The sequence below is a fragment of the Salvelinus sp. IW2-2015 genome, linkage group LG10, assembly GCF_002910315.2.
Source record: "Salvelinus sp. IW2-2015 linkage group LG10, ASM291031v2, whole genome shotgun sequence".
Lineage (NCBI taxonomy): Eukaryota > Metazoa > Chordata > Actinopteri > Salmoniformes > Salmonidae > Salvelinus > Salvelinus sp. IW2-2015.
This window is the reverse complement of record NC_036850.1, coordinates 1,997,771-2,025,094: the sequence shown is the minus strand read 5'-3', so window position 1 is coordinate 2,025,094 and position 27,324 is coordinate 1,997,771. Positions and strand designations below refer to the sequence as shown.

General features: G+C 40.8%; 1 protein-coding gene across 1 annotated transcript in view; it reads right to left on the bottom strand.

Moving 5' to 3' along the window:
- Positions 1-26,883, bottom strand: part of syt14a (synaptotagmin XIVa) — a 179,084-nt gene extending 152,201 nt beyond the window's left edge. The window contains exon 1 of the mRNA XM_023995029.2: positions 26,752-26,883. Within this exon, the coding sequence (XP_023850797.1) occupies positions 26,752-26,764 (13 nt within the window). The 5' untranslated portion in view covers positions 26,765-26,883. The remainder of the gene's footprint in view (positions 1-26,751) is intronic.
- Positions 26,884-27,324: the final 441 nt, after the last annotated feature.

Here is a 27,324-nt window from a genome sequence, read left to right as displayed (position 1 = left end):
TTTTCCACCACTGAATATTGGACACTGGCTTTCATTAGCAAGAGCTTTATTTTCTTCATTAGTGAAGCATAATGGGTATCCTGAGTGCCTTTGCCTTATTGTGTTCGTTAATGAATACAGTTAATAATGTTATTGTTATTTGCAGGATATTATGTATGCAAATCTGTAGGTGCTTAAAAGTGTGAGAGTTCCACAAATACTCTTCTACCCAAATCACAGAGGCTCTTTGAAAGTAGTCCAATTGACACATCAGTTTTTAGAACTGACAAATCTATGCATTATTGCATCAAGACTGACATTTTGACATCTCCCCTAACCATAACCATAGAGAAAGTCAAACTCAGAAACAATCTGCCTAATTATGTATTGCATGAGCTAAAAACATCCGCACCAAATATATCCTAATATTCACAGAGCTTACAGTGGACTTAGTTACGTTATGGTTTCATTAGCAAAATCATTGGTGTTGAGTATCAATTACCAAACTGAATTGAATTTAAACCAGTATCCACACGCATCGGATGTAGTGATATAGTGGCCATATCTATAAAAACCAAAGTTGCAAAGSCTGGGCCTAAAATAGTGTATAAGAGATCATACAAGAGGTTTGTAGTGATTTCTACGTTGAAGATGTAAAAAWATATTTGCTGGTCTGTTGTGTGTAATGAAGAGCTACCAGACACCGCACTTGACACATTTGTGAACTTGCTACTTACAATTTCTGACAAGCATGTACCCATTCCTCACAAATAATCCTGGTAGGTATCATCAGTCTGGTGTTTTCTGTAATGACCTTAGTGATCACTGTTTTACAGCCTTTGTTTGCAATGGCTGCTCAGTGAAACGACCTGTCCTAATTTGTCAGACGCTTGCTAAAAAACTTTAATGAGCAAGCCTTCCTTCATGACCTGGCCCCAGTAAATTGGTATAGAATCAGCTTGATCCCCTTTGTCYAAGACGCTTGGACCATCTTTTTTGATATTTTCAGTGGTATTGTTAACAACAGGTTCAGCCCCTGGTTTGACCGTGATCTGGCAGAGTTACTCCACCACAAGAATTCCATTTGGCGACAGGGTCGGCAGACGCATACTCAGGCTGACTGGTTCTCGTTCAGGCAAATGAGAAATCAGTGCACTCAGGCTATCCGGAAGGCTAAAATTATTTACTTTAAAGGAGCAGTTCTCTCTGGAAAATGGTTAAAGCCCTGGAGAATAAACCCTCCTCACAGCTGCCCATGTCCATTAATGTTGATGATGTGGTTGTTACTGACAAGGAGCACATGGCGGTGCTCTTTAAATCACCACTTCATTAAGTCAGGATTCCTATTTGACTCAGCCATGTCTCCTTGCCGTCCAACATTTCCTCATCTCCCACCCCTTCTAATGCAACTATCCCGATGCTCCTCCCACTTTTCCCCCTGCCCCACTGCAAAGTTTCTCCCTGCAGGCGGTCACTGAGTCCGAGGTGCTAAAGGAGTTCCTTAAACTTAACGCCAAAAAAACATCTGGGTCAGAAGGTTTAGACCCTTCTTTAAGGTTGCTGCCCCTAACATCGCCAAGCCTATCTCTGACCTGTTTAATCTGTCTCTCCTCTCTGGAGAGGTTCCCATTGCTTGGAAGGCAGCCATGATGCACACTTTATTTAAAGGGGAGATCAAGCTGATCCTAACTCTTATAGGCCAATTTCTATTTTGCCCTGTTTATCAAAAGTGTTGGAAAAATGTGTRAATAATCAACTGACTGGCTTTCTTGATGTCTTTTGATACGGTAGACCATTCCATTCTTATCGGCCAGCTAAGGAGTATTGGTGTCTCTGAGGGGTCTTTGGGCTGGTTTGCTAACTACCTCTCTCAAAGAGTGCAGTGTATAAAGTCAGAAAATCTGCTGTCTCAGCCACTGCCTGTCACCAAGGGAGTACCCCAAAGTTCGATCTTAGGCCCCACACTCTTCTCAATTTACATCAACAACATAGCAGTAGGAAGCTCTCTCATACATTTATATGCAGATGATACAGTTTTATACTCTGGCCCCTCCCTGGATTTTGTGTTAACTTCTTATGGCTTGGGGGCAGTATTTCGACATTTGGATGAGAAGCATGCCCAAAGAAAACTGCCTGTTACTCAGGCCCAGAAGCTAGGATATGCATATAATAGATTTGGATAGAAAACACTCTAAAGTTTCCAAAACTGTTAAAATAAATGTCTGTGAGTATAATGGAACTGATATGGCAGGCATGCCGTGCTGGTTTGCGCCTGACCGTGTGCGCCCTTCGTTGTTTTTCCTTTCTATTGAATAGGCTATTGTCCGGTTGAAATATTATCGATTATTTAGACAATTAACAACCTGAAGATTAATTATAAACATCGTTTGACATGTTTCGACGAACTTTACCGGTACTATTAGGATGTATTCGTCTGCATGTTTTGACCGCCTTTGTGGAATACTGAACAAAACGCGCAAAAAAACACACAAAAAAACATTTATTGTGTAGCTGGGACTACTGCAACCAGAGGAAGATTTTCAAAGGTAAGTGATTAATTTTATCGCCATTTCTGACTCCTCTATTTGGTTGGAAAATGTTTGTATGCTTTTGTAAGTGGGGTGCTGTCCTCAGATAAATCGCATGGTATGCTTTCGCCGTAAAGCCTTTTTGAAATCTGACAAAGCGTCTGGATTAATAAGAAGTTCATCTTTAAGCCGATCTATAACGCTTGTATTTTTATGAATGTTTATTATGACTATTTCTGTATTTTGAATTTGGCGCTCCGCAATTTCACCGGATGTTGTCAAGGTGGGTCGCTAGCGGAACTCCTGCGCCAGAAAGGTTAAACACTCAACAACAAAGCTTTCTTAGTGTCCAACTCCAACTGTCCAAAGTTCTCTGCCCTTAACCTTGTTCTGAACACCTCCAAAATAAAGGTCATGTGGTTTGGTAAGAAGAATGCCCCTCTCCCCACCGGTGTGATTGCTACCTCTGAYGGTRTAGAGCTTGAGGTAGTCACCTCATACAAGTYCTTGGGAGTATGGCTAAACGGTACACTGTCTTTCTCTCAGCACATAGCAAAGCTGTAGGCTAAGGTTAAATCTAGACTTGGTTTCCTCTATCGTAATCGGTCCTCTTTCTCCACAGCTGCCAAACGAACCCTGATTCAGATGACCATCCTACCCATGCTAGATTACGGCGTTGTAATTCATAGATCAGCAGGTAAGGGTGCTCTCGAGCGGCTGCACTCTGTAAACTGGTCATCTCTATATACCCGTCGCAAGACCCACTGGTTGATGCTTATTTATTAAACCCTATTAAACCCTCTTAGGCCTCACTCCCCCCTATCTGAGATATCTACTGCAGCCCTCATCCTCCACATACAACACCCATTCTGCCAGTCACATTCTGTTAATAGTCCCTAAAGCACACACATCCCTGGATCACTCCTCTTTTCAGTTCGCTGCAGCCAGCGACTGGAACGAGCTGCAAAAATCCCTCAAAATGGACAGTGTCCATCTCTTCATTCAAAGACTCAATCATGGACACTCTTACTGACAGTTGTGGCTGTTTCACGTGATATTGTTGTACCTTGTGGTGCTATTGTCTTTACCATGTTTTATGCTGCTACCGTGTTGTGCTGCTGCCATGTTGTTGTTGTTTTTTTTATTTTATTTATCCGTTATTTTACCAGGTAAGTTGACTGAGAACACGTTCTAATTTACAGCAACGACCTCGGGAATAGTTACAGGGGAGAGGAGGGGGATGAAAGAGCCAATTGTAAACTGGGGATTATTCGGTGACCGTGATGGTTTGAGGGCCAGATTGGGAATTTGGCCAGSACACCAGGGTTAACACCCCTACTCTTACAATAAGTGCCATGGGATCTTTAATGACCTCAGAGAGTCAGGACACCCGTTTAACGTCCCATCCGAAAGACGGCACCCTACACAGGGAAATGTCCCCAATCACTGCCCTGGAGCATTGGGATATTTTTTTAGACCAGAGGAAAGAGTGCCTAATACAGGCCCTCCAAACACCACTTCCAGCAGCATCTCATCTCCCATCCAGGGACTGACCAGGACCAAACCTGCTTAGCTTCAGAAGCAAGCCAGCAGTGGTATGAAGGGTGGTATGCATACTGTTGTTGTCATGTTGTGCTGCTACCATACTGTGTTGCCATGTGTTGCTGCCATGCTATGTAGTGTTGTGGAGTCTCTCTTATCCTATTTTTTAAATCCCAGCCCCCATTCCCACAGGAGGCCTTTTGCCTATTGGTAGGCCGTCATTGTAAATAAGAATTTGTTCTTAACTGACTTGCCTAGTTAAATAAAGAATCAATAAAAAAATTGAATTAATTCATTAAGAAACTGACTGTTAGAACGGCTAAATCCCTGTGGATTGATGAGGAATTGAAAAACAGTATGGTTGAGAGGGACGCGGCAAAAGGAATAGCAAATAAGTCTGGCTGCACAGTTGATTACTATAAATTGGGAAATCATGTGACTAAACTAAACAAACTGTAATACGAAACAAAGATAAATTATATAAAAGGATGATAGTAAAAAGCTTTGGAGTACCTTAAAGGAAAACCCTACTTCCACCCCAAAACTATATTTTGGTATTTGATCTTTTGGTATTTGTTTCATTAGTCCATTGTGTGTGTGTGTGTGTGTGTGTGTGTGTGTGTGTGTGTGTGTGTAAGATATAATATTTATATATCTTGAAAACGTGATATATATATATATATATCTTTCAAAATACAGAAATACAGCTGGTATGATGCGGTGTAATGAAAATGGAAATAAGCAAACTCAGCTCCATCCTTCATTGAATCKGCTGGATCATTCATCACAAAATCCTCTGACATTGCCAACTACTTTAATGACTTCTTGGCAACATTAGCAAACGTAGACATGACATGCCAACGAAATTCACAGTACTAGAGCCATGACTACATGAAACTCTTCCACCTCAGTTAACTCAAGCTGGCAGTAAAATCTGATTAAAAAAACAACACCTCACAACACGGATTGTGAAGAGACACACACACACACACACACTAACATTTTGGTATTTTATTAGGATCCCCATTAGCTGTTGCAAAAGCAGCAGCTACTCTTCCTGGGGTCCACACAAAACACGAAACATAACACAGGGTGACATAATACAGAACATCAATAGACAATAAAAGCTCAAAGACAGAACTACATACATTTTGGAAAAAAGGCAGACGTAGCCTACATATCAATGCATACACACAAACTATCTAGGTCAAAAGAGGCGTTGTACACAGTAACACACACCCACACATTATTAATATTGTAATGTAATAATGAAGCAATGTAAATGTTAATGATGCACAATGTCAAGTATGATGTAAGGTTTTATTTGTGTTTGGACCCCAGGAATAGTAGCTTCTGCCTTGGCAACAGCTAATGGGGATCTTAATAAAATACTAAATTGAACCAATGGATAGTATTGGTTCGCAGTAAATCTTTTCAAGTAATTCTGAGTCCAGGCGGTTCAGCCTAATATAATATTTACTACCACTATACTTGTTCATTTATTAATCGTTAGGACTACAATTATGGGACAGTCCAAACTACTTTGGCTCAGAGGGATGGCACATTACTAGAAATCCCTATAACATTTTGGGCCAGTTTCTCAGACACAGATTAAGCCTAATCCTCCTGGACTAAAAAGCATTCTCAATGGAGATTCTCAATTGACAGTGCTTTTTAGTCCAGTACTAGGCCGGATCTGTGTCTGAGAAACCGAACCTCAAAGGCATACTTAGGGATTTTGGCAATGAGGCCATTTATCCACTTCCCCAGAGTCAGAACTCGTGGATACCATTTTTATGTCTCTGCGTGTGGTTTGAAGGAAGTTGCTAGCCGAACTGTTAACTAGTTCTAGTGCTAGTGCAATTGCTAACCTAACTAGCAGATAGCACAATGACTGGAAGTCTATCTCTCCGATATTTATATATATATATATCATCTTTAACTTCTTAAGGCTGGGGGGCAGTATTGAGTAGCTTGGATGAATAAAGTGCCCAGAGTAAACTGCCTGCTACTCAGGCCCAGAAGCTAAAATATGCATATTATTAGTAGATCTGGATAGAAAACACTCTGAAGTTTCTAAAACTGTTTGAATGATGTCTGTGAGTATAACAGAACTCATATGGCAGGCAAAAACCTGAGAAAAAATCCAACCAGGAGGTGGGAAATCTGAGGTTTGTAGTTTTTCAACTCTTTGCCTATCCAAGAGGGTGGAAATTTGGTCCGATTGCACTTCCTAAGGCTTCCACTAGATGTCAACAGTCTTTAGAACCTTGTTTCAGGATTCTACTGTAAAGGAGGAGAGAATAAGAGCTGATTGAGTAAAGGGTCTGCCAGAAGGCCATGAGCTCATTCAGGCGAGCTCCCGTGAGAGTTGGCTGCTTTCCATCTCATTAAACATTATTGAAGATTTATGTTAAAAACATCCTAAAGATTGATTCTATACATCGTTTGACATGTTTCTACGAACTGTAATGGAATTTGACTTTTCGTCTGGCCTGCGCCTCTTGAATTTGGATTTGTGAACTGAAGGCGCTAACAAAAAGGAGGTATTTGGACAAATTATGGACTTTATCGAACAAAACAAACATTTCTTGTGGAACTGGGATTCCTGGGAGTGCATTCTGATGAAGATCATCAAAGGTAAGTGAATATTTATAATGCTATTTCTGACTTCTGTTGACTCCACAACATGGCGGGTACCTGTTTGGCTTGTTTTTGTGTCTGAGCGCCGTACTCAGATTATTGCATGGTGTGCTTTTTTCGTAAAGTTTTTTTGAAATCTGACACAGCGGTTGCATTAAGGAGAAGTTCATCTAAAGTTCCATGTATAACACTTGTATATTATCAATGTTTTATGAGTATTTCTGTAAATTGATGTGGCTCTCTGCAAAATCACCGGATGTTTTGGAGGCAAAACATTACTGAACATAACGCGCCAATGTAAACTAAGATTTTTGGATATAAATATGAACTTTATCGAACAAAACACACATGTATTGTGCAATATGAAGTCKTATGAGTGTCATCTGATGAAGATCATCAAAGGTTAGTGATTAATTAATTTTATCTCTATTTCTGCTTTTTGTGACTCCTCTCTTTGGCTGGAAAAATGCCTGTGTTTTTCTGTGACTAGGTACTGACCTAACATAATCAGATGGTGTGCTTTAGTCGTAAAGCCTTTTTGAAATCGGACACTGTGGTGGGATTAACAACAAGTTTATCTTTAAAATGGTGTAAAATACTTGTATGTTTGAGGAATTGTAATTATCAGATTTCTGTTGTTTGAATTTGGCGCCCTGCACTTTCACTGGCTGTTGTCATATCGATCCCGTTAAAGGCACAGTCAACTTAGTGTATGTAAACTTCTGACCCACTGGAATTGTGATACAGTGAATTATAAGTGAAATAATCTGTCTGTAAACAATTGTTGGAAAAATGGCTTGTGTCATGCACAAAGTAGATGTCCTAACCGAGTTGCTAAAACTATAGTTTTTTTAATTAACAAGAAATTTGTGGAGTGGTTGAAAAACTAGTTTTAATGACTCCATCTAAGTGTATGTAAACTTCCGACTTGAACTGTATGTCATTATTATACTTTCTGATCTAGACTCTTATGTTGGATCTTATTTCCTTTCAACCAAGAGAAAAGGTGCAAAAGGGGCTCCAGCCTTCAGAGAGCTTTACAAAGCTGGGAAAACTCTGATCCATCGCCAAAGAAGGTGAGTAAACATCGTCTCGTCACCGAGTTAAAACCAGCGCCAGTTAATTTCCCGGGCCCATATGCATAACGCGTCTTAGGAGGTGGTGTGCTGATCAAGGATCATTTCCCACCTGTTTGTTATCTCCTAAATATGGCGCCTTGTCATTTTCACTTCCTTCTCAACGCTATCCTGTAGCCCTCAAATTCAAGAGGATGCCTATCCAGCCGATTTCCCGTCATTTAACAGCACAATATCTCTTAAGTAATGATGGGTTGAGAGCCTCCAGGTCTGTGTGAGGGACATGCAAGAACACAGTCCTGCGAACTTTTAATATGAGTAGTGTTGGCTGAGATGATCAATAAAATCATTTTGCACATACAGTGGTGTATGTTTTTTACGGGTGTATCTTGAAACAAAGCAGTGTTTCTATAATATTTTCAAAAACATCAGATATGACACAGCTTTTACCTTTCAGAACTTTCTAGAACTTTAGGCTAATATACTGGCACTGACAGCGTCTGCAGACGTTGAGTCCAGAGGCCGGTGACCATGCTGCTGCATATGGAGAAGGCAACTAAAGTATCTGTGAGCCTCAACAGGACGTGGACTGAGTCAAGGGCCTGCAGATAACCCGAGCCGCCTAGATTGGATAGTGAAGGAGGTGAGAGACAAGAGAGGCTATCGATGTCACCCATCCTTATTTACTGCCGTTCACGAAAGGCATGAGGAAAGGCTTTTAATTATCTTAAAAGCAGAACTAGGTGAAAATGCCTGGATTGACAGAGACCAGGAGCGTAAGGCTGAAACCCAACTGATTGGAATGTACTACAGCAAGACACTCCCATAGTACAAAATCAGTTTTTTTTTCTTCCATCAACAGAGGGGAAATGCAGAGTTAGCTGCAGACATTCTTGCTCTATATAGTAGTTAGTTAGTTGAATGTCTGCTCCAAAATGAGATTGTGTTACAATCTGTATGTTGTTATTTGTCCAAATGACACTGATTAAAACGATCGTCATAATTGTTGCTCAAAACTGTCAGCGGTGTTGTTGAACTTCAACTGTTAACAGTATGGCTTTTTTCAAATGATGAATGAATCAAGAAACAAAATTGAGAGTTAGATTCTTACTTTGTTACTGTAGACAACAGAACGATGACACATGGAAAGTTACACAGATGCAAAGTTGTACTGTTGAATACAAAACTTAAATAAATACAAATACAGATCAATAAAAATTATTTACAGTGACAACATTAGTTGACTTAGCCTACTCCTGCTCCTTAACTCCCAATCACTGTCTACCTCAGACAGGGTTTGATGGTCAAACTAAGCCACCCACATCCCCAGCTAACCTGGCACCTGAGTTGTTTCAAATCAAACTGGAACATTTATCCACCCCTACAACTTCACTGCACTTCACTTTTGAGAGTTTCTGTTAAAACCAGGGAATGCTGTGAACTCTCGCTCTGGTTGGGTTTTGAACAGCTCTGTCTCCCTGACAACCTCCACAAGGGCTAAAATGAAGAGGCTGAAAAGATTTGGCACGGGCCCTCGGATCCTCAAAATGTTCTACAGCTGCACTCTCTAGAGCATCTTCACTGGCTACATCACCACTTGGGTATGGCAAATTCACCGCAAAGTCCTACAGAGGGTGGTGCGGACAGCCCAGTACATCACTGGGGAAGAGCTCCCTGCCATCCATCACCTCTATATCAGGCGGTGTAAGAGGAAAGCCCGAACAATTGCCAAAGACTCCAGCCACCCAAGCCATAGACTCTGCTACCGCACAGCAAGCAGTACCGGAGTATTGCTCTCGTACCAACAGGCTCCGAGACAGCTTCTCCCCCAAAGCCACACGATTGCTAAATAACCAGACTGCTAAATAGATAGTAAATTAATGGTACCCAAACTACACTCACTCTATCTTGCACTGTCCCTACGGACACTCACTAGACTGTACAGTATACACACACACACACTCACTCATTTGCACTAAATTGACACTCCCACGCATACAAACACAACACACATACACATTACAAACAAACACGCACACTCAAACTATTACACATAATTTGCTGCTGCTTCTGTTCTTTATTTTACTCTTATTATTATCTATCCTGATGCCTAGTCACTTTACCCTGCCCTGTACATATCTACCTTAAGTACCTCATACCTCATAAATACCTCTGCACATTGATCTGGTACTGGTACTCCCTGTATATAGCTCCATTCTTAAATAATTTGTATTCCTCGTGATACTATTTTATTTCTATTATTATTTTTAAACTTTACATCTTTGGGAAGGGCTCGTAAGCATCGTTGTGAAGGGCTCGTAAGCAAGCATTTCATGGTAAAGTCTAGACCAGTTGAATTCGGTGCATGTGACAAATACAATTTAAATGTTGATGTCCTCGGTCTGGCGAGCAGCATGAGGGACGCATCTAGACTTTGATGCCTCCAACTCAGCATCTGTGGTGTCCATCAAGTCCTTCATGACACCAATGGACTTGCTAATCCTGCTTTCTCAGTTATGTTTGGACCCAGGCCCTTCAAAAATGAAGTTGTTGAGTTATTCCAGGTGACAGTCAAGGGGGATATTGGAAGGGTCAGTAGAAGGGTACTGTAGGCATATTGGCTATGACCATATGCCTTGTAGAATAACAGAGCTCAATGTATAACCTCACCAATGATGGCGCCGACAGAGATCAATCAACATGAGATTTTCTCAATAACGTTACACTGTCGATGCCAACATATTCCGCCACTTCAGCAACCAAGACTCTGGGTTACCGAAATCAATCTGCCAACGTCCATGGAGGATGTGTGCGTCATTATTTACAAGCTGCATAGCAGTGATATCCTGCTTCGCAGCCTCTCTGATCTGCTCCTCCATGAGGGCGACAACAGCGACACAACAGTGAGAATTGGGTTCTCGATCCGTCCCAGCGAAGCTAGCAAGCTCATGCCCAATCAAGTCGGGAGAAGAGCAAAAACATATCCTCCCCATAGAAAAGCCTTCAATGCAGTTACAGTGGGCTCTAAAAGTATTGGGACACTGACAGATTTTTGGTTGTTTTGGCTCTATAATCCAGATTTGAAATGATACAGTATTAGGAAAGATTCACTTATACAGTGCCTTGCAAAAGTATTCACCCCTTTGGCGTTTTTCCTGTTTTGTTGCATTACAACCTGTAATTTAAATGCATCTTTATTTGGATTTTATGTAATGGACATACACAAAATAGTCCAAATTGGTGAAGTGAAAAAAATAACTTGTTTAAAAAATGTCCCGAAACAATTAAACGGAAAAGTGGTGCGTGCATATTTAAAAAATAATAATAATATTTAACCTTTATTTACCCAGGTAGGCCAGTAAAGAACAAGTTCTCATTTACAACTGCGACCTGGCCAAGATAAAACAAAGCAGTGCGACACAAACAACAGAGTTACACATGGGATAAACAAACGTACAGTCAATAACACATGTATTCACCCCTTTGCTATGAAGCCCCTAAATAAGATCTGGTGCAACCAATTACCTTCAGAAGTCACATAATTAGTTAAATGAAGTCCACCTGTGTGCAATCTAAGTGTCACATGATCTCAGTATATATACACCTGTTCTGAAAGGCCCCAGAGTCTGCAAGACCACTAAGCAAGGGGAACCACCAAGCAAGCGGAACCATGAAGACCAAGGAGCTCTCCAAACAGGTCAGGGACAAAGTTGTGGAGAAGTACAGATCAGGGTTGGGTTATAAGAAATATCCGAAACTTTGAACATCCCACGGAGCACCATTGAATCCATTATTAAAAAATTGAAAGAATATGGCACCACAACAAACCTGCCAAGAGAGGGCCGCCCGCCAAACTCACAGACCAGGCAAGGAAGGCATTAAATCAGAGAGGCAACAAAGAGACCAAAGATAACCCTGACGGAGCTGCAAAGCTCCACAGCGGAGATTGGAGTAACTGTCCATAGGACCACTTTAAGCCATACACTCCACAGAGCTGGGCTTTACGAAAGAGTGGCCAGAAAAAATAAGCAAACATGTTTGGTGTTTGCCAAAAGGCATGTGGGAGACTCCCCAAAACGTATGGAAGAAGGTACTCTGGTCAGATGAGACTAAAATTGTGCCTTTTGGCCATCAAGGACAACGCTATGTCTGGCGCAAACCCAACACCTCTCATCACCCCGAGAACACCATCCCCACAGTGAAGCATGGTGGTGGCAGCATCATGCTGTGGGGATGTTTTTCCATCGGCAGAAACTGGTCAGAATTGAAGGAATGATGGATTGTGCTAAATGCAGGAAAATTCTTGTGGGAAACCTGTTTCAGTCTTCCAGAGATTTGAGACTGGGACGGAGGTTCACCTTCCAGCAGGACAATGACACTAAGCATATTGCTAAAGCAACACTCGAGTGGTTTAAGGGGAAACATTTAAATGTCTTGGAATGACCTAGTCAAAGCCCAGACCTCAATCCAATTGAGAATATGTGGTATAACTTAAAGATTGCTGTACACCAGCGGTACCCATCCAACTTGAAGGAGGTAGAGCAGTTTTGCCTTGAAGAACAGGCAACAATCCCAGTGGCTAGATGTGCCAAGCTTATGGAGACATACCCCAAGAGACTTGCAGCTGTAATTGCTGCAAAAAGGTGGCTCTACAAGGTATTGACTTTGGGGGGTGAATAGTTATGCACCCTCATGTTTTCTGTTTTTTTGTCTTATTTCTTGTTTGTTTCACAAGAAAAAATATTTTGCATCTTCAACGTGGTATGCATGTTGTGTAAATCAATTTATACAAACACCCCAAAAATCTATTTTAATTCCAGGTTGTAAGGCAAAAAAATTGGAAAAATGCCAAGGGGGTGAATACTTTCGCAAGCCACTGTATGTATATTAAAGTAGTAAAAAGTGAAGTATTTGATCCCATAAGCTTGTGGCTATATTATCCATAATCATGGTAGCATACACAATAATGTAGACATGTTTTAGAAACATATCCTATTCTTATTTACAATAAAAAAGTGATTCCAAAAGGACACAATATATTATTTCCCATGAATTTCCATTGGGCAAAAAATTAATCTGAAACCCAACCAAAACAAACAGCAAATGCTTCCAACAAGTTTGTACAGTCACAAGCTTAATGTAGTCATTGTGTGCTATGAATATGGGAGCAAATACTTCACTTTTTACTACTTTAATACACATAAGTGAATTTGTCCCAAMACTTTTGGTCCCCAAATAACAGTGCTGTAATTTCTAAACGGTTCATCCGGTATGGATGAAAATACCCTCAAATTAAAGCTGCACTTTAACCTCAGTCATTGTATAATTTCATATCCAAAGTGCTGGAGTACAGAGCCAAAACAATAAAAAAAAAAGCTGTCCCAATACCTTACGAGCTCACTGTATTTGCTGTTCTTTCAATTAAGTTATGCCCACCAGTTCTGATATAACCGCTGCTATAGCAGCATCAACACTAACCTCCTCAAGAGCAACCATGCTATGATTGCCGTCATCAAATAAACCACCCCTAAAAATGATCAGAGGACGCCGATTGGTCCGGCCATACGGTGGAGGGAAAGGGAGGGGCTCAAACGGTTTGAATCTGGTCATATACATGATCCGCGCAGCGAAACAGAATGTATGGTTCGTACGAGACTACAATTCGCTGACGCTACGTGTGCCATGTGCGCTCTTCTAAAAAAGGCAAACCACAATGAACTGGGGAAATGGACGAACTGAGAGAATGAACTGCAACTTTTAAAAAAAGGTACTTACTGGTTTACTTTGTCTTTTGGCTACCTAGGTATTTTAAATGCGTCTAAATTTGCACTAAGAATCATATACACAGCACCTGTCGATAGAACCGTAGTAGCCATTTATCAACTCATCTCCTTGTGGGAGAACGGTTACGGTAGATGGCAAATATGAAATGGGAAACAATACTTTTTTTGACTAGATAATTTCAACTAATAATTTCACCACAGGCAGTTCTAAATAGGTGTCGTTTCTCATTTGAGTGAAAGCTTGGCTTGTATATTTCTTTGTGGCCAGCAACTTTTAGAGTTTGACAACTGTGTTCTGAGTCCTGCAATGGACAGGCGCGTATGATAAAAAAATCCACAGTTCCAAACCAAATATATTAATATGTTTAAAGCAATTGATTTAGTGTCATCTTGATGACTATAAACTTTTAGATCCCGCTTTAAAATGACATTCAGCTTATAAACACTTCATAATGCCTTGCTTCTAAGCATTACATACATGTTACAAAGCATTTCTAACTATGCCATGCCTTATAAAAGGTATATAAATGTGGCATAACCATGTGACAATAACCAATGTCAAATGTGACATAACCCACTATGTTGAATATGACAAACATGTGCTTTATAAAGGGTGACGTGTTGTGCTGCAGGATGACACACGCTCTAAAGAGAAGTCGTGTTAGTCACATTACACCAGGCAACAATTACCTTGATGAAAGCCTCCGACATAAGGAAATTGAAAGTGGCTTTCTTCTGAAACCATGTTACATGTTCCTCGGGTCACAAACACACACACAGAAATATAACAAGCCATACAGTGGGGTGCTGGGCCCAGCCAGGTCTTTGACACAGCGATACAACAAGCCATACCATGGGGTGCTGGACCAAGTCAGGTCTTTGAAACAACAATATAAGCCATACCATGGGGTGCGGGGCCCAGTCTTGTCTTTGACTCATTCACCCTCTCTCCTGCTGAAAGAACAGCCACAAAATGTTGGCACCATTTGTAATAGGTTGTAATCAAGCCTTGGAAACAGAAGAGGAAAAACCTGGTGCTATTGTCTCCGGTTCTGTAGGACTACTCCAAGATTTGCAGTGAAAATGAACCACGGGAAAAGCATTGTCCATTCGCTATTTAAGTGCATAGATGACATGTATTTTTCCCCCTGCTTCGAGACAGGTGCATGATGATGGAAAATTCTAAATCAAAACAAATGATTTAGTATATGTAAAGACAAGATTAAATCAAGAGTAGTCCGATGGGGGAAAATATTAGCCTAGCACTTGTGAATGAGGCCCAGCTTGTGTGCAGTAAGGCAAGAAACAGCACATAGGCCTATATGTTTTGATAAGGTTTGTATCACAACTAAAGTGTCGAAATAACTTCTTAAAATGAAGCACATTAATCCACTTTACAACTGGTATAAAGCCTAACTGGCATACATACACGGCGRGTGAGTTACAAATGGTCCACCCACACAGACAGCGTGGTGAAAAAGGCGCAGCAGCGCCTCTTCAACCTCAGGAGCTGAAGGAATTCGGCTTGTCACCAAAAACACTCACAAACATTTACAGATGCACAATCGAGAGCATCCTGTTCGGGCTGTATCACCGCCTGGTACGGCAACTGCTCCGCCCACAACCGTAAGGCTCTCCAGAGGGTAGTGAGGTCTGCACAACGCATCACCGGGGGCAAACTACCTGTCCTCCAGGACACCTACACCACCCGATGTCACAGGAAGGACAAAAATATCATCAAGGACAACAATCTCCAGATCTCAACCCCATAGAAAATCTTTGGAGGGAGTTGAAAGTCCGTGTTGCCCAGCAACAGCCCCAAAACATCACTGCTCTAGAGGAGATCTGCATGGAGGAATGGTCCAAAATACCAGCAACAGTGTGTGAAAACCTTGTGAAGACTTACAGAAAACGTTTGACCTCTGTCATTGGCAACAAAGGGTATATAACAAAGTATTGAGATAAACTTTTGTTATTGACCAAATACTTATTTTCCACCATAATTTGCAAATAAATTCATTAAAAATCCTACAATGTGATTTTCTGGATTTTTCCCCCACATTTTGTCTGTCATAGTTGAAGTGTACCTATGATGAAAATTACAGGCCTCTCTCATCTTTTTAAGTGGGAGAACTTGCACAATTGGTGGCTGACTAAATACTTTTTTGCCCCACTGTACTCTATACCATCTCCTGCATCTTGCCTATGCCTTTCGGCCATCGCTCATCCATATATTCATTCATTCCTTTACACTTGTGTGTATAAGGTAGTTGTTGTGAAATTGTTAGATTACTTGTTAGATATTGCTGCATGGTCGGAACTAGAAGCACAAGCATTTCGCTACACTCGCATTAACATCCGCTAAGCATGTGTATGTGAAAAATAAAATTTGCTTTGATAATTTTTCACCATAAAAATCCATCTTTATAATAAAAGCATTACATGTATAACTGCATTTGCAGTCACTTTTGAGGAATAGTGTTTTCCTGCTAATTGATTGCATTTTGCGCATTGCTGTGCTTATGTGAAGAAATAGCGTAATCGTTTATCAACATTTTAAAGCTTAACTTTTTTGATCTGTTGCATCAGCCTCAATGCTTTTAAAACGTTTTTTGATGCAAGTGGTTGTATTAATTTGGGATCTATCGCATCCCACAACTGTCCTCGACTATGTTTGGAATATTTATCTCTCATAGAATAGGTCAACTTTTGTACTATGGGGGATAGTAGACTGACATAGGCTAGTGCTTTTGCTTTTGCTTTTCGTTAGGCCTATTCATCTTGTTGGCTGACAAAAAGTAAAATGTGGACAGTTCTTCCAACATCTTCAATATGCACCTCGGAATTTGATAAGGACGTTCGCAGTTGCGTCCCCGATGTGTCTGTCTTCATTTGTAGCCTGTGAGAACGACCCGATCACGTGACGGGCATTGGCTAATAAGAATTGAGAGGGCCTATCAAGATGGCAGACTGAACACAGCAGTGCAGATCACCTCAAGATAAAAACATTATATTCAATACTGTAAGTTAGACTAAATATTAGCACTTCACATACTGGTGGGTAATAACCTTCAATCTGTATAACACAAAACGAATCATAAGGCTAGAGAAATGTATCTACAAATATTATGAAYACAAGCAACACCCGAACATGACGGGTTTCTCTAAAAGAAAACGTGAGCCCTCGACGGACACAGACAATTAAGCTTTTCACCACCGGGAATGATAACGGTGGAAACTGATCTGTGAAAAAAAATTAAATGACGAACTGGACATACTTGAATTAGTCAGTAAGCATATAAAGGAGTTGAAGGCGAGCCTCGAGATGAGTGACGAAAAAGCTGCGGCAATAGAGAAACAAACAAACAAACAAACAAGCTAAAAGGGACAAGATTGAAGATTGAAACAGAAGTTAATGAACTTCAAAAAGGAGCACATCTTTCTGAGAGAAGCCTTACTTGACACACAGACTAGATCTATGAGAGAAAATCTGGTACTTACTGGTATCCAAGAGAAAGAAGGAGAAGTTCCTGAGGGCTTAGTTAGGCAGTTCCTCCTTACAGTGCTTCAAATCCCAGGCGAAGCTGTCGACAAAATCCAACTCAAGCGTGTACACCGTTTAGGACAGAGATATGAGCGCCCAATCGTTGGCAAATTTGCATTCTTTAAAGATAAAATAATGGTAAAATAGGCATGAATGATCAGTTCCCGAAGGAAATAGGAGAAAGACGCAAAGTTCTGTACCCAATCGTCAAGGAAAATCGATTAAAAAGGGAAACGTGTAGCTCTAATAGTCGATAAACTGTATATTGATAACCTAATGTTCCGAGACACAAAGACTACTCCATGGCTATTGTAAATATTGCAAAGTTCCCATAGAGGAGTGGAATAATGGAACAACCAATACTATCCATGGTATATATATAGAAAAGCAATACAAATACAACAACTGTTAAATAAATAAACTACAACTACAACATTCTAGATAGGGAACGTTGGAAAATAATTTGCATTCGACTTTCCTTTTATAGTATTTTATAAATGGATGAGACAGCATTAGAAGAAAGGATAATTAGCTAAAAAAATACATCTTCAATTATAAGGAACTGAAACACAAAAGTACTCAATCGACATGGTAGGGATAAAAACACAGCAAACAGAGGACATAGAAGGCACAGTATGTGGGTATGTGCGGATGTATTGTGACGCGAGGTGGGGTTTGTGTGTTTGTTTGTTGTGTGGCGTTAAGCGAGTGAAAAAGGATAAATGGTTGCAAATCGTGAGAGAGCTCTTTCAATTTTGTGCATTTAAGGGATATACATTTTAAAATAAATTATAAATATAGCTTATTTATTGTCCGTCATGATGAAATGGTCCCCAACCCTATACCCTAGACACCCACCTGAGCGACTCAAGTCCTTATCTGTTTTATGGGCCTACTGTAAGTATCCTATACGCAGCCAAATCAGAAAGATGAATGTGGTCAGAGACCTACTAAAGCAGCAACGTCCCCTCAAGATTTTGAACCTGCCTGGCATGATTGGGCCTACAAAGCCAAAGCCCCGTGATGGGAGAGATAAAATACAAGGAAATTATCAAAGCTGCTAATGAGAACCTTGATGACCTAGCCGGCGGGGACTCCGGTGGGGTGCCTCCACCCAGGTAGTGGCAGTGCTGGCAACACTAGCTGCAGTAACCAATGGGGGGGAGGGTCACACCCAGACATTTAGAGAGGGGGCATATTATAGTGGCCCTAGTGGCACAAAATAATCAAACGTCTGACTGTACAGAGATGCTTGGGGAAATGGTCACAACGGGGGACCAGTGTGTGTGTTTCAGGGGAAGGGGGTATATATATGATCCCCATCAGCTAGGAATTAACAAATCTCTAAATTTGCTACATTTTCCATGCCTTCTCCAACAGTTGCAACTGTACATGCATTTGTAAATCAAATCCTTTCTCGAGTTGGGTTCTGGGATGGAACAACAGTTGTGCATCCGAGTTTATGGTTGTTTGTGGGGGAAACGGGTTAAGTGTGTATGAGTGTTTGTGTGCGTATGTACCCCACAACTGTTGCTAGGGAGTAAAGATGTTAGGGACAATATAGAAAGAGTCACAATAATTGTATGCTATATTTTTTTTTTTAAGATTCTAAGTTGCCACCCGTTGCCTTGACAGATTTGCACACCCTTGGCATTCAACCAGTTTCACCTGGAATGCTTTTCCAACAGTCTTGAAGGAGTTTCCACATATGCTGAGCACTTGTTGGCTGCTTTTCATTCACTCTGCGGTCCAACTCATCCCAAAACATCTCAATTGGACTGAGGTCGGGTAATTGTGGAGGCCAGGTCATCTGATGCAGTGCTCCATCACTCTCCTTCTTGGTCAAATAGCCCTTACACAGCCTGGAGGTGTGTTGGGTCATTGTCCTGTTGAAAAACAAATGATATCTGGTTTGCTCTTAGTCCCACTGAGATGGCGAATCGCTGCAGAATGCTGTGGTAGCCGTGCTTTGTGCCTTGAATTCTAAATAAATCACTGACAGTGTCACCAGTAAAGCACCGCCACACCACCTCCTCCATGCTTCACGTTGGGAACCACACATGCTAAGATCATCCATTCACCTACTCTGCATCTCACAAAAAAACGGCGGTTGGAACCAAAAATCTCAAATTTGGACTCATCTGACCAAAGGACAGATTTCCACTGGTTTAATGGCCATTGCTCGTGTTTCTTGTCCCAAGCAAGTCTCTTCTTCTTATCGGTGTCCTTTAGTAGTGGTTTCTTTGCAGAAATTCGACCATGAAGGTCTGATTCACGCAGTCTCCTCTGAACAGTTGATGTTGAGATGCGTCTGTTATTGAACTCTGTGAAGCATTTATTTGGGCTGCAATTTCTAAGACTGATAACTCTTATCCTCTGCAGCATAGGTAACTCTGGGTCTTCCTTTCCTGTGGCGGTTCTCATGAGAGCCAGTTTCATCATAGCACTTGATGGTTTTTGTGACTGCGCTTGAAGAAACTTTCAAAGTTCTTGAAATTTTCCGAGTTGACTGATCTTCATGTCTTAAAGTAATGATGGACTGTCATTTCTCTTTGCTTATTTGAGCTGTTCTTGCCATAATAAGGACTTGGTCTTTTACCAAATAGGGCTATCTTCTGTAAATGACCCCTACCTTGTCACAACAGAACTGATTGGCTCAAACGCATTAAGAAGGAAAGAAATTCCACATATTAACTTAACAAGGCACTCCTGTTAATTGGAATGCATTCCAGGTGACTGCCTCATGAAGCTGGTTGAGAGTGTGCAAAGCTGTCATCAAGGCAAAGGGTGGCTACTTTGAAGAATCTCAAATATATTTCGAATTGTTTAAACTTCTTTTTGGTTACTACATGATTCCATGTGTTATTTCAGAGTGAGTAGGTGTGTCCACCAAACTTTTCACTGGTACTGTGCAAACATATATATGGGGGACACAACCATCCCAGCTCTGCAGATTTTAGATAATTTGTTTGGTACTGTCCATATGTAGCTTGTTTTTGATCGCAGGTCCAGGAATGGCTGAAGAAATGCAACATATACCTGGAGCTAACTCTACAAATAGCACTGCTGGGTAATTTGAAAAGTCATAGTCAATTGATAATATAATAATAACAATAATAAAAGATGAAAAATATATGGCAAATTGAAGAAAATAAATGGATGATAAGYGATAGATGAGAGGGGGTTGTGTGGAGTTGAGAGGTCAAATATAGTTTGTCAGTAAAATGTACAGTGCCTTTGGAAAACATTCAGACCCCTTTACTTTTTCCACAGTTTGTTACAGCCTTATTCTAAAATGGATTAAATTGCATTTTTCCCTCAATCTACACACAAGGACAAAGCAAAAACAGATTTTTTTAAATGTTTGCTAATTTAAAAAACAACTGAAATATCACATTTACATAAGTATTCAGACTCTTTACTCAATAATTTGTTGATGCACCTTTGGCAGCGATTACAGCAACGAGTCTTCTTGGGTATGACACAACAGGATGCACGGGAGCTCACTTTCGAGTCTCATAGAAAAGGGTCTGAATACTTATGTAAATAAGATATATTTCTGTTTTTTATTTTTGATAAATTAGCAAAAAATTCTAAAAACCTGTTTTCGTTTTGTCATTATGGGGAATTGTGAGTAGATTGCTGAGGATTTTGTTTTAATTTCATCCATTTTAGAATAAGGCTGTAACGTAACAAAATCTGGAAAAGTCAACGGGTCTGAATACTTTCTYAAGGCACTGCATATAGGTTCAGAACTTTTGTGAAACAGCACAGGAAAAAATATATGGCAAATAAAAATCCAACTGGAGGGTTTTCAGAGATAGATGGGAGGAGTTGAGGGTAGTTGAAGCATGGGATTAAAAACAAACAAAAGATAACTATTGTAAAATACATTGTGTCCGTAAAATGTATATAGTATGTATAAACTGGAAGTAGAAGCCTAAGTGTTGTTGTCCATTAGTTTACTCCAATTAGGGGAGGGGTGGTAGGGTTAGGGTAAAATAATGGCATATGTCTTTCTTACAATCAATTAATACATTTTTTACAATGGCATTTATTTTGGTTGATAACAACACTGTGCCTAGGCTACAGGTGGTGCCCGAACACACACTCTTGGCTGGTTCTTGTAGGTTCTGAAGGCCAGCGGTCCTAGTGTTACGGTTAGGATTGGGGGACGGGAAGATTCTTAGATCTGTACCTAGGGGAAACCTTGTCCCGACGCCAATRTGCTACATTGTAGTTCACTAGCACATTGAGTTGAACTTTTCTCTGCACTGTCAGTTCACAACAGCTGTTTCCTAAAATGTTCATATTGTTTCCAAGAATCAAATGAAACACTCATCCAATCCCATTGCCAGTTCACTCAGAATGTTTACAAGACATGTATGGTTTTGCGTCAAAATCCAAATACAATGTACATCAGCTCACTAGCGGTGGGTGGATAAAAATCCCAGTGGAAGCCTAAAAATGCCATATTACAACCTGTGTGTTGTGATAARTGCATGGTTTGCTCTATAACCTGTTAGTTAATATGGCTTGCCATCTTGATATATACAGCAGACCTATGGCCAACACAATAAGAAGACACAGTGGCAGAATAAATTCAACCACACCTTTGTTTCATCACAAAACCTGAGAGCAACATCTTTTCGGTAAAGTCCACAAAGCATATTGCATGTAACAAACAGTTACATGCCCTACAGCATGGTCAATCAAGTTAGTGTTTCTGACATTTTCAGACTACTAAACAACTATTGATTTAGATGTGTGTGCAAGTAGAAAAAACTATGTTGACTCACCCTACTTGTAAAGAAACACCAATGCCATCCTCCTCTCTTTCATGTTACCAAAACGGTCTATAACTGTCATATAGTACACGCTTTTAGTTTTTGTTGTCCTCGACTACCTGGCTCATAACTATGCGCCAGCTAGTTAACATTAGCCAACTACATCTAGCTACATGTTTTATTTTATTTCACCTTTATTTAACCAGGTAGGCAAGTTGAGAACAAGTTCTCATTTACAATTGCGACCTGGCCAAGATAAAGCAAAGCAGTTCGACACATACAACAACACAGAGTTACACATGGAGTAAAACAAACATACAGTCAATAATACAGTAGAAAAATACGTCTATATACAATGTGAGCAAGTGAGGTGAGATAAGGGAGGTGAAGGCAAAAAAAAGGCCATGGTGGCGAAGTAAATACAATATAGCAAGTAAAACACTGGAATGGTTGATTTGCAGTGGAAGAATGTGCAAAGTAGAGATAGAAATAATGGGGCGCAAAGGAGGAAAAATAAATAAATAAATAAATACAGTAGGGAAATAGGTAGTTGTTTGGGCTAAATTATAGATGGGCTATGTACAGGTGCAGTAATCTGTGAGCTGCTCTGACAGCTGGTGCTTAAAGCTAGTGAGGGAGATAAGTGTTTCCACTGTCAGAGATTTTTGTAGTTCGTTCCAGTCATTGGCAGCAGAGATCTGGAAGGAGAGCCAAAAGGGAGAATTGGCGGCCAAAGGAAGAATTGGTTTTGGGGGTGACCAGAGAGATATACCTGCTGGAGCGCGTGCTACGAGTGGGTGCGGCTATGGTCACCAGCGAGCTGAGATAAGGGGGGACTTTACCTAGCAGGGTCTTGTAGATGACCTGGAGCCAGTGGGTTTGGCGACGAGTATGAAGCGAGGGCCAGCCAACGAGAGCGTACAGGTCGCAGTGGTGGGTAGTATATGGGGCTTTGGTGACAAAACGGATGGCACTGTGATAGACTGCATCCAATTTATTGAGTAGGGTATTGGAGGCTATTTTGTAAATGACATCACCGAAGTCGAGGATTGGTAGGATGGTCAGTTTTACAAGGGTATGTTTGGCAGCATGAGTGAAGGATGCTTTGTTGCGGAACAGGAAGCCAATTCTAGATTTAACTTTGGATTGGAGATGTTTGATGTGAGTCTGGAAGGAGAGTTTACASTCTAACCAGACACCTAGGTATTTGTAGTTGTCCACATATTCTAAGTCAGAGCCGTCCAGAGTAGTGATGTTGGACAGGCGGGCAGGTGCAGGCAGCGATCGGTTGAAGAACATGCATTTAGTTTTACTTGTATTTAAGAGCAATTGGAGGTCACGGAAGGAGAGTTGTATGGCATTGAAGCTCTTCTGGAGGGTTGTTAACACAGTGTCCAAAGAAGGGCCAGAAGTATACAGAATGGTGTCGTCTGCGTAGAGGTGGATCAGAGACTCACCAGCAGCAAGAGCGACATCATTGATGTCTACATATTGAACTTCCATCCTTTCAGGCCAGGGGCGCAATGTATGAATTTATGGTTGGATCAGAATCAACGTTCTAATCATTGGCTAATACGGAGAATTATGTCGGGGMTTTTTTGGTCCAAATCCCTATCTCCATCCATGACTAATTTAGGAAAGGGACAATTTTAGCTAGCTAGCTAAGGAGGACAACAACACAACGAGATGCAACAATTCAAGTTTCTTCTATCAATGACGTTTGGCTTTGGATGTGATGTGATTGGTGTGAAGCCAAATCCTGGTTTCAACTGGTTTCCCATTACACTTTTTTTGGTGCGCCAATTGAGTTCACTCAGTTTGGCTCAAAGCTGATTTTTTTTTWTTTGAAAATGATTATCTTCATCAAGAGAGGCCAAATGCTCGCTGGCTTCTCTTGCATTCAATGCTATGGGCGGCAACAATGTCATACTCTTTTTAACCAGACAGCATTATATAGATGGGCTACACATACAGAGACGCGCTGTTTTGCTTGTCCGGATGCTTTCTCCAATGAGACACTGTACATTCAGCCTCTTGTGAATTGAAGGAAAATGATGAGACACAGAGAGACATTTGGCCTCCCTTGATAAATAATTGTATGTGTTTTTTCTTTTCATTGGTACATTTTTTGGGGAAGCCTGGCTTTCCTTGGCATCCATCAATACGCACCACTGCATCAGCTTGCAATCTATTGCTTTAAATTCATGTCACTGCTTGTTATTTATCCTCCTGGTTGATTCTTATGAACAACCAAACTGAGTTTAGAATTGGTTAGTGATGGTGAAACCATATGGTTTTTTTATTGAATAGCCAAAATGCTCAAATTTTTTATATATTTTTTTTTTTAAATCATGTTATTTTAATAAACATTGTAGATAAATCTCTGACAAGTTATAAATATTACAAAGGCTATTTTTAGAATTGTATCAAGAAAAAGAAAGAGAGGTGTTACAAAAGTATTAAGACAAGGAATAATCGGGTAATAGCAGATACAGTCAGTGGTCAAAATGAAAGTTATTCAAACTATTGCAGTGAGAAAGCAACCTTGTGTGTGTGGGTTGTTGGAGGTTAAGTGGTAACTACACTGAAAGAACAGCATAAACTAGACCAATCTGCAAAATGCCAAGCTCCCCCGAGAGGACTTATTTAGAAACAGATGTTCACTGTAAACAGGTCAACTCTACACAATATACACTGAAGAAAACTATAAAAGCAATATTGCAAACAACTTCAAAGATTTAACTGAGTTACAGTTCATAAGGAAATCAGTCAATACAAATAAATTCATTAGGCCCTAATCTATGGATTTCACATGACTGGGAATACAGATATGCATCTCTTGGTCACAGATACAGCATCTTAAAAAATGTAAAAGGCAGGGCCTGGATCAGAAAACCAGTCAGTATCTGGTGTGACCACCATTTGCTTCATGCAGCGCGACACATCTCCTTCGTATAGAGTTGATCAGGCTGTTGATTGTCGCCTGTGGAATGTTGTCCAGGTCCTCTTTTTTATGATTATTTTTTAACCTTTATTTAACTAGGCGAGTTAAGAACAAATTCTCTTCAATGGCTGTGCGATGTTGCTGGATATTGGAGGGTACTGGAACACGCTGTCAAACACGTTGATCCAGAGCATCCCAAACATGCTCAATGGGTGACATGTCTGGTGAGTATGCAGGCCATGGAAGAACGGGGACATTTTCAGCTTCCAAGAATTGTGTACAGATCCTTGCGACATGGGGCAGTGCATTATCATGCTGAAACATGAGGTGATGGGGGTGGATGGCAAGACAATGGGCCTCAGGATCTCGTCACGGTATCTCTGTGCATTCAAATTTCCATCGATAAAATGCAATTGTGTCCGTTGTCCGTAGCTTATGCCTGCCAATACCATAACCCCACCGCCGCCATGGGCACTCTGTTCACAACGTTGACATCAGCAACCGCTCGCCCACACACACTTCTCCAGTGTGCCAGTGGCCATCGAAGGTGAGCATTTGCCAACTGAAGTCGGTTACGACACTGAACTGCAGTGAGTTAAAGACCATGGTGAGGACAAGGAGCACGCAGATGAGCTTCCCTGAGATGTTTTCTGACAGTTTGTGCAGATTTTCTTTGGTTGTGCAAGCCCACAGTTTCATCAGCTGTTCCCGGTGGCTGGTCTCAAATGATCCCGCAGGTGAAGATGGATGTGGAGGTCCTGGGCTGGCGTGGTTACACATGGTCTGCGTTTATGAAGCCGGTTGGAGGTACTGCCAAATTCTCTAAAATGATGTTGATTGTAGAGAATGTAACATTCCATTCTCTGACAACAGCTCTGGAGGGCATTCCTGCAGTCAGCATGCCAATTGCATGCGCCCTCAAAACGTGAGACATCTGTGGCATTGTGTTGTGTGACAAAACTGCACATTTTAGAGTAGTCTTTTATTGTCCCCAGCACAAGGTGCACCTGTAATGATCATGCTGTTTAATCAGCTTCTTGATATGACATACCTTTCAGATGGGTGGATTGTCTTGGTGAAGGAGAAATGCTCACTAACAGGGATGTAAACAAATGTGTGCACAAAATGTGTGCAAAAATAGCTTTTTGTCCATATGGAATATTTTGGGGATCTTTTATTTCAACTCATGAAATATAGGACCAAGACTTTACATGTTGTGTTTATATTTTTACATGTTGCGTTTATATATTTTTTTACACGCTTGTTGCATGTAAGCTAAAACAGGAAGAACCCAGTCCAAAACCAGCGAACAAGTTAGTTCTTCATGTACCACTATAAGAACATACTGTGCTTTGCTTTATTTGCCCGCTGATTAAATGCATTTGATAAACAATAAACGGCACCCAGACACCTGCTTGCCTACAGCTCTTCCCTGCTTTGTGCACGAGTACACATCTCACTATTTATTCTGGCTTTTTATTTAAACTTCAGGTCTCTACCATTTTCTCACTACAACATGACAACAGTTTCCCAATCGTAGCCTAAATATGAAACACTCGCTATCGCAGTCAGACAGAAGTTGAATGGGTTAAAACATAGCATTCAACAAACAACTCGATATCTTCTCAATCGAAAATAGCACACAGGCAGGATGGAACAAAATCACAGCATTTCGGYGGAAGCTATCTTTTCAGCACCACAGAAATGACATGCAGAGTAGGCTACATGATCTTTGCAGTGCCGCTATGAGATATCAGTTTCCAATGTAAACCCATCGCGACGTTGCAAACGACAAAAACTTTTGCAAATGTCATAAATCAGTACGTTCACTAAACATATTCAATCACGTTTGTCGTGCCAATATTAATTATTTTCAATGGATGTTCATTGTACAAGACGAGGAGACGCGTTATTGGCCTACTTACCATCAATCGCCATGATGTTCTGTTTTGGATTCAACCAAAGCGATCGTTGAAGAAGGGGAGAGGCGCAATGTAAACGAAAGGGAAGGGGGGTCACTAGATGGTTGGTGTATCACGAAGCTTACCTTCTGTTGGTCTACTCCTATTCACCGAGACTGAGGCCTCAAAATCTGTCTTCTCCAGCAGGTGGCGTTTTTTCGCCCACAATGCAAGGGTTTTTGAATGGAAGTCAATGAAAGTGTGGAATTTGGTCAACAAAAAATGTAATGGCTTATTTGCTACGTGAGGCTTAGTTGATCGAATATAAGTTTCGTAATGCTTAGGTTGTTACACGCGTACTGATATAAGTACTGATATAAGTAGGACACGTGACATCCCGGCAACTTGGAGAAAAGTATTTCACATCGGAGTTGTGCGTTTTGTTCACACGTGTCTACCCTCTCATTGGACCATTTCAGACAACTTGCTCTCCATTTTTGAAGACATGTCCTTCCAATTGTGAGCTCGGCCACTTGAGTATCTGGTCAATATAATGGATAATTTGTGGCCACGACGAATTGTTTTACAGTGTGTGCA